The 8,782-nt window shown below is 51.2% G+C and overlaps 1 protein-coding gene across 1 annotated transcript in view; it reads right to left on the bottom strand.

Annotated features, from left to right (window-relative positions):
* LOC122135162 (7SK snRNA methylphosphate capping enzyme-like) overlaps positions 1-8,213 on the bottom strand; it is a 9,273-nt gene extending 1,060 nt beyond the window's left edge. The window contains exons 1-3 of the mRNA XM_042713859.1: positions 6,327-8,213; positions 5,849-6,067; positions 1,624-1,744 (exon numbers count right to left, since the gene is read on the bottom strand). Of these exons, the coding sequence (XP_042569793.1) occupies positions 1,624-1,744; positions 5,849-6,067; positions 6,327-7,781 (1,795 nt within the window). The 5' untranslated portion in view covers positions 7,782-8,213. The remainder of the gene's footprint in view (positions 1-1,623; positions 1,745-5,848; positions 6,068-6,326) is intronic.
* Positions 8,214-8,782: the final 569 nt, after the last annotated feature.

Genomic DNA, 8,782 nt, shown 5'->3' with positions numbered 1-8,782 from the left:
GAGTGTGTGTGTGTAAGTGCGTGTGATTATGAGTGTGTGTGTGTGCGCGAGTGTGAGTGTGCGAGAGTGTGTGTGTGAGATTGTGAGTGTGTGTGAGAGTACGTGTGAGTGCAAGTGTGTGTGAGTGAGTGCGTGTGAGTGAGTGTGCGAGTGTGTGTGAGTGTGTGTGATTGTAAGTGTGTGTGTGTGAGTGCGAGTGTGTGTGAGTGAGTGTGTGTGAGTGCGAGTGTGTGTATGAGTGTGTGTGTGAGTACGTGTGAGTGAGTGTGCGAGTGTGTGTCAGTGAGTGTGTGTGTGAGTACGTGTGAGTGAGAGTGTGCGAGTGTGTGTCAGTGAGTGTGTGTGTGAGTACGTGTGAGTGAGAGTGTGCGAGTGTGAGTGTGTGTGTGTGTGCGTGTGAGTGTGCGTGATTGTGAGTGTGTGTGTGTGTGCGAGTGAGTGTGTGTGATTGTGAGTGAGTGTGTGTGAGTACGTGTGAGTGCGAGTGTGTGTGAGTGAGTGTGTGTGTGTAAGTGCGAGTGATTGTGAGTGTGTGTGTGATTGTGTGAGCGTGTGTGTGAGCGTGTGAGTGTGTGTGTGTGTGTGTGTGTGTGTGTGTGCGAGTGTGTGTGTGAGTGTGTGTGATTGTAAGTGTGTGTGAGTGAGTGTGTGTGTGTAAGTGCGTGTGATTGTGAGTGTGTGTGAGTGCGAGTGTGAGTGAGTGTGCGAGTGTGTGTGATTGTGTGTGATTGTGAGTGTGAGTGTGTGTGATTGTAAGTGTGTGAGTGTGTGTGTGTGTGTGTGTGATTGTGTGAGCGTGTGTGTGAGCGTGTGAGTGTCTGTGAGTGTGTGAGTGTGTCTGTGAGTGTGTGTGTGTGTGTGCGAGTGTGTGTGTGAGTGTGTGTGATTGTAAGTGTGTGTGAGTGAGTGTGTGTGTGTAAGTGCGTGTGATTGTGAGTGTGTGTGTGTGTGTGTGTGTGTGCGTGTGAGTGTGCGAGTGTGTGTGTGTGAGAGATTGTGAGTGTGTGTGAGTACGTGTGAGTGCGAGTGTGCAAGTGTGTGTAAGTGAGTGCGTGTGAGTGAGTGTGCGAGTGTGAGTACGTGTGAGTGTGAGTGCGTGTGCGATTGTGAGTGTGTGTGTGCGAGTGTGTGTGATTGTGAGTGTGTGTGAGTGTGAGTACGTGTGAGTGAGTGTGTGCGAGTGTGTGTGAGTGAGTGTGTGTGTGAGTACGTGTGAGTGAGAGTGTGCAATTGTGAGTGTGTGTGTGTGTGTGTGTGCGTGTGAGTGTGCGAGTGATTGTGAGTGTGTGTGTGTGTGCGTGTGCGAGTGAGTGTGTGTGTGAGTGAGTGTGTGTGTGAGTGTGCGAGTGTGTGTGAGTGTGTGTGTGTGAGTGAGTGTGTGTGTGTTGTGAGTGTGTTTGTGTGAGTGAGTGTGTGTGTGAGTGAGGTGTGAGTGAGTGAGTGTGTGTGTGTGTGTGTGCGAGTGAGTGAGTGTGTGTGATTGTGAGTGTGTGTGTGTGTGTGTGTGTGTGAGTGAGTGTGTGTGATTGTGAGTGTGTTTGTGTGAGTGAGTGTGTGTGTGAGTGAGTGAGTGTGAGTGTGTGTGTGAGTGAGTGAGTGTGTGTGTGTGTGTGTGTGTGGTACCTTTAGGGTTGCTGTGAGGCGTGATCAGCTCGTAGCTGCTGAAGCCCACCTCAGCCGTCAGGAAGCTGCTGAACTGATCCGGCTTCAGTCTGATGCTCCTGTAGTTCCTGTACGTCACCTCCTGAAAACACACATACACACACACACACACACAGTCAGCTGCAGCTTCCATCACGAGCCGTCGTTACACGCCAGGGTCAAAGGTTACTAAAGAACACGTGTGCACATGTGAAATCACTAAAACTTAAGCAGGAACTAAAATGAGAACTAAAAATAAGCTAATTCAAAATATTAGCAAATACTATAGTATAAAATATAGTATATATAGTTCAGGGAGTAAGACGTCACAGTATACTGACTGCTCATGCACAAAATGATCTGGCCAATCAAAACGCATAATAAAACTAGAACAACTATCATCATCATCATGATTATACTCTGCTGTTTTGACTGGTTGAGAGTTCAGAGTGTTTATCCAGTCAGAGCTCTTTCAGTGTAATCAGCTTCAGCTGCTGCTTCTGTCAAGTCAAGTCACTTTATTGTCACATCACCACAGCACATGTGCCTTGGTGAGTGAAATTCTTGGGAGCGTGCACCAGAAATTGCAGAAACAGTTAACATATAACCATACAGACTTCAACAGGTGAAAATATGCAATATGCACATACATATAGTCAGTACACACAGTGTACTATTGGACATACTTACAGTTAGCACTACACATTTTACGCAATATGTACATACATACAGTTAGCACTACACATTATACACTATACACAGAATGTACACATTCTAGATTATGTAGACATATATACGCATGAAAATATGCTAAGTGTACGTGGGCTGGATACAGAAATGTTATGGATGTGCATTGGATGGAATCCAGTGGTAGCAGGTAGATTATTGTGTTAAATAGTTTCGGTGTTGAACTGTCAAAGTTAAAGTGCAGTGTGTGGCATACCATATTGTGGAGTATGCTGTAGGGTGTATTAGTTCAGACTGTTCATAAGTCGGATAGCCTGAGGGAAAAGCTATCCCTCAGTCGGCTAGTGCGGGATCGGATGCTGCGGAGACGTCTTCCTGAGGGCAGCAGAGAGAGCAGTCTGTGGGAAAGGATGGCTGGAGTCACTGATGATCCTCCGGGATTTCCTTATACACCGCCTGGTGTAGATGTCCTGGGAGGGAGGGAAGCTCACCTCCAACAATGTGGCTGGCAGTTCGCACGACCCTTTTCAGAGCTTTGCGGTTGCCAGCGGTGCTGTTTCCAAACCAGGCAGTGATGCAGCCCGTCAGGATGCTCTCTATAGTGCAGGTGTAGAACTATATATATACTGAGATTGTTTGGGATGACTTCCTCAGCCGTCTCAGGAAGAAGAGGCGTTGATGTGCCTTCTTCAGCACTGCATCAGTGTGTGTAGACCAGGTGAGATCCTCACTGATGTTAACACCGAGGAACTTGAAGCTGCTTACCCGCTCCACAGGTGTCTTGTCGATGGTGATGGGTGTGTGTGTTCTCTGCTCTGTCTCCTGAAATCCACCACCAGCTCCTTGGTCTTGTCGATGTTGAGTGAGAGGTGGTTGTCCTGACACCATTTAGTCAGGGTGCTCACCTCCTCTCTGTAGGGCCGTCTCATCGTTGTCGGTGATCAGGCCTATCACCGTTGTGTCATCAGCTAATTTGATGATGACGTTGGAGCTGTGTGTGGCTGTACAGTCATGTGTGTACAGGGAGTACAGGAGCGGGCTGAGGACACAGCCCTGAGGAGCACCAGTGTTGAGGGTCAGCGGGGATGAAGTGTTGTTGCCCATTCTGACCACCTGGCTTCTGCCTGTTAGGAAGTCCAGGATCCAGCTGCACAGAGATCTGTTTAATCCCAGAGTCTGGAGCTTCGCAACAAGTGTGGCAGGCACTATGGTGTTAAATGCTGAGCTGTAGTCCACAAACAGCATTCTCACATAGGTGTTCTTATTCTCCAGGTGGGAGAGAGCAGTGTGTAGAGTGAAAGCAATAGCATCGTCTGTAGAACGGTTGCTACGATATGCAAATTGTAGCGGATCCAGTGAGGCAGGCAGCACAGAGCAGATGTAGTCTCTGACGAGTCTCTCAAAACACTTACTGAAGATGGGTGTGAGAGCAACAGGCCTCCAGTCATTCAAGCATGTGATTTTATTTTTCTTTGGTATGGGCACAATGGTGGATTTTTTTGAAGCACGAGGGAACCACAGAGAGAGAGAGGGAGAGGTTGAAAATGTCTGTAAAAACACCGGCTAGCTGGAATGCGCATGCTCGGAGCACACGGCCTGGGATGCCATCAGGACCCGCTGCCTTGCGGATATTCACCCGTCGGAAGGATCGGGTTACATCCGCGACAGAGACGGAGAGTGCACTCACCTCTTCTGCAGCAGCTGCGGGGAGCGCTCTTCTGTGTGGGCGGTGTTGTGAGCCTCGAAACGAGCATAAAAGTTATTCAGCTCGTCCGGTAGAGAGGCGGCAATGTTCACAGTAGCTGGTTTGTTCCCTTTAAAGTCTGTGATTTTATTGATTCCCTGCCACATGCCTCTTGCATCGCTGGTGTTGAATTGTTCTTCAACTTTGTTTTTGTATTGTCTTTTTGCGGCTTTGATGGATTTCCTGAGATCGTAACTGGCTTGTTTGCGATCATCAGCGTTTCCGGATTTAAAAAGCGGATGTCCGCGCTGACAAGGCTGCTCGAACATCGCTATTAATCCACGGTTTTTGGTTGGGGTAGATGTGGATTGTTTTTGTCGGCACTACATCTTCTACACACTTCCTGATGAAACACGTTACAGTTTCTGAGTACGCCTCTATGTCGTCATCAGACGCTGCCCGGAACATGTCCCAGTCCACGTGATCAAAAACAGTCTTGTAGTATAGCGTCTGATTGGTCCGACCAGCACTGAATTGTCCTGAGGGCGGGTGCTTCCCGTTTCAGTTTCTGCCTATAAGCAGGCACGCAGCAGAATGGAAGAGTGATCCGATTTGCCGAAAGGTGGGCGTGGGAGAGATTTGTAGGCGTCCCGGAAAGGAGAGTAGCAGTGGTCCAGTACACGATCACCACGCGTGTTGATGGTGATGTGTTGAAAATATTTCGGAGCTATTGTTCTGAAGTTGGCTTTGTTAAAGTCCCCCATAACAATAAACGCTGCATCTGGGTACGCGGTTTCCTGCTCACTTATATTCCCATACAGTTCCTTGAGTGCCTGGTCTGTGTTGGCTTGAGGGGGAATGTAAACAGCGGTGATTATGACCGCTGTGAATTCCCTCGGTAGCCAGAATGGTCGACACAGAAGCATATGAAATTCCAGATCAGGGGAGCAGAAGGATTTAATAGAGTGTAGGTTCCTTTCATCACACCACGAGTTGTTGATAAAGAAACAAACGCCCCCACCTCTGCCATCACCCCCTAGCTCTTTCGTTCTGTCCGAGCGGTGCACGGAGAACCCCGTAAGCTCGATGGCTGAGTCTGGAACCACTGCAGACATCCAGGTTTCTGTGAGGCAAATAATGCAGCAGTCCCTTGTTTCTCGTTGGTATGAGATACGTGCCCGCAGTTCGCAAAGTTTGTTGTCCAGTGACTGAACGTTAGCCAGCAAAATGGATGGGAGAGGAGGTCGGAGGGGACGACGTCTGAGTCTGACGAGGACGCCGGCTCTCTTTCCTCTTTTCCGGCGGCGTTTCCTCGGTCGCGCTCCGCCGCGCAGCCCAGACAAAGGGGCTCTGATGCGCGGTGTCTGTAAACAAAGCGCCGGCGTTCAAGAACTCAAAGTCCGGTTTTGCGTTCCGCGACGTAGGAACCAATGTTCAGAAGCGTGTGTCTATCGTAGACAGTTATACAAACAACATCCAAACACGTAGAACAACAAAAAAAACAAGTAAAACAGACGAAAAACTGCAAAGTTTACTCGGAGCTCGCAACACATCAACCATTCTCTTCTAAAACCCTCAACAAAATCACTCAAGATCTGGTGTCAGATCTTGAGTGATTTTGATCAAGTAAAGGTGAGAATAACTGCAGTAATATCTCCAGATGAACTCTTACTGGACTGAAGCAGCTCAGCTTTACTTGATTCTCCATCAATCATGTTTTAGAGTGTATGTGTGTGTGTGTGTGTGTGTGTGTTACTGTGAGTCTCTTGCGGCGGCTGTAGGAGCTCCGGTGTGTGTGTGTGTGTGTGTGTGTGTGAGTGTGTGTGTGAGTGTTACCTTGAGTCTCTTGCGGCGGCTGTAGGAGCTCCAGGGCTGGGGTTCGAGGATCAGCACTCCTCCAGGTAACAGGTGTCTGTAGATGCGCTGAAACAGTCTCTGGATTCCAGCGTCACCGTGGTTCAGATGAACCCACTTAGTCAATCTCAGACACAGAATGACGTCGTACTCGGCACACTGGTACACCAACACCACCCTGCCCCCAGGCACATAGTCGCCCTGAACACACACACACACACACACACACACACGATCATCAACAGCAGCTCAGCAGGTTTCAAAACAGAATATCTAGTATGAAATCAGTCTGGGAATGAACTGAGACACACACACACACACACACACACACACACACACACACCCTCACACACACACACACACTAACACACACACACACACACACACCCTCACACACACACACACACACACACACACACACACCCTCACACACACACACACACTCTCACATATATATTACCTTCAGGAAGTACACATTGTAGGGGAACAGGCCTGGGACGTGAGGCATTATGGGAAATGTGGCGATGGGTCCACGGCAGCGCGTGAAGGAGAGGGGAAACCTGCGTAACGCTTGACCGTGGTCCAGCTGCAGGTCCATCAGAGGCGCTAACCCCATCTGACCTCCGGCCTTGACCTCTGACCCTTCACCCAGCGGCCCACCGCTCGACCGCATCCTGTCGCTCTCATCCCATCCATGCAGCTCCGACAGGAAGTAGCGCAGGTTCTGTCGGGCCACGTGCACCAGCGCTCCGTCGATGTCCACGCCCAGCACGCGCTCAGGCCTCCAGTGTCTGGCGATGGCGAGGGTCATGTGACCCGTGTTGCAGCCCACATCCAGAAACAAGGCCAAGCGTGGGTCTGCGGTCAGCGACGGTGTGCGGTAACCGTAGTAACGGTTGTAGCTTCCGTACTGGAACCTGCGCTGCGTCCTGCGCCGCTGCTGTGGGGTTCTCTCCGCCCTCAGGGGCGGAGCTCCGCAGACTCCGCCCACAACAGGAGTGTGAAACGTCTGGCTGTGCGCGACGGTGTGCTTGATGGGCGGAGTGGGCGTGATGGACAGGCGGTCCGAATGGCTGTTGGTTCGTCTGCGCTTCCTGTGTTTGGACGGCTGCGCCTGGGGGGCGGAGCTAGACGAGGAGGGGTGTGACCGTCGCCGCGGGAGGATGGGCGGCACCACTTCGTCACGGCAGTTGATTGACGTGTTGAGTTCGTAAGGACGCGGCGACTCCTCCACAGACTGAAGCACAGCAGCGGCGTCCGTGAGCTTGTCAGGCACCGAACTAACGGCAGGAAACAACGCCGACCCCTCGTCGACCTTTGCCCTCTCCCCATCGGAAGGCTCAGCGGTCGCTCCTGGATGGTGTCGGTGGCGATGCCTGCGCCGGCTCTTCAGGGGCGACACCAACACGCCCGTAGCTGCGTCTCCGCCGCGTCCGCTCAGATTCAGAGGGTCGGTGATGTCTTTGGGAATCAGGATCTGCACCGGGTCTCTGTTCTTCCTGGGAAGGGGCGAGGATTTGGGCGTCTGGGCGTTGAGCGCCTTACTGACCTCCTCGTCCAGCAGGCTGTTGAGATTCAGCGGGTCGAAGATGTTCCCGCCCAGCAGGAAGTTGGAGGGCAGAACCGGGTCGCATTCGGAGTTAGCGCGGCGCCTGCGTTTACTGAGGCTCGGGTGTTTGAACCCCGCGCTCGTGGTGTAGCGCCGCTTGCTCAGCCTCTGCAGCACCTCGCCTCGCGACTGCAGGCCGTTTCTGATCTGGTCCACATGTAGAGGCGTGTCCCGAGGAGTCACATGATTGGCAGCGAGCTCGGTTAGCACAATGTTAGCGGTCACCTCACCCTGGACAGCAATGGGCTGAGGGTGAGCGTGCAGACTCGCCCCCCCAGCGACCGGAAGCTCACTCTGAACAGACATCAGTCCACATCCATCAGCCTCTAACTCTCCTGCAGGAAACACCAGCCAGTGAGGTCTACACTCTACAGTCAGTGTAAGTGACCCACGTGATGATGCATCTGTCGCTCATCTACCACCGCCACGCCTACTTCGAATAACTCCGCCCCTGGGAGGATCCACCGTTGCTCATGAATAATGCCAGAGAAACGCGAGCCCCACACACACACTACTGATCGTGATCGTTTCTTCGCCTTTCGTGCGCTGAGAGTAAATTCGCGTGCGAAAATCACCCTAAAATGCCTCACACGGCACACTATATAAAGCCACACAGCCGCGCGTGCGCTAGAGATACTGTAATTATGAAAAGCACTCTCTGAAACAGTAACGCTCGCGCTGTGGCACAGCGAACCCGCGCGCTTATATACGCCAGCGCGGACCGAGACTGACGGACAGCCGCGTCCGCCAATCAGAAAGTAGGATACGCGCTAAGGCCCCCTGAATGACCAATGGCGAAGCTCAGAACGAAGGCATGTGCTCTCGGTCACCGCCCCTCCTCGCTGAATAGGTATCCAGCGGACTGCCTGCGCTGACCCGACACAAACTAATCAACATCATCGATATCAACAAATATCACCTGCTGAAGACAAGAATGACCTTTTATATTAAATTAGAATTTATGTTTGTGGAAATCCAGCAGTCAGGAACTCGACGCAGGCCCCAGTCACAAGTGTAAACAAGCCCTGACTGGGTCCTTCAGCACTAAACTATCGATTATAACAGCGATTAGCGACTGAATAAAAATGAAAACACGCGTTGTGTGACAGTTACATGGTGCAATGTGAGAAATTAACGCCGACAGGGAGTTTTAAAGACACCCTCCCTCGTCTCTGCAGGAGAAAGGGGATTCTGGGAAATGTAGTCCTGTAACGGGAGTCCATCCTGTTGCCTGATCATTTCAGAAGTGACGGGGACAGAAATGTCTTATATATATATATAGGTCTGTAATCTATATTCCAGTCAAC

This window comes from Cyprinus carpio, chromosome A23 (genome assembly GCF_018340385.1).
Source record: "Cyprinus carpio isolate SPL01 chromosome A23, ASM1834038v1, whole genome shotgun sequence".
In the NCBI taxonomy this organism is placed as follows: Eukaryota; Metazoa; Chordata; class Actinopteri; order Cypriniformes; family Cyprinidae; genus Cyprinus; species Cyprinus carpio.
Note: the sequence above shows the minus strand (reverse complement) of the source record. Positions and strands in the feature narration are given on the sequence as shown.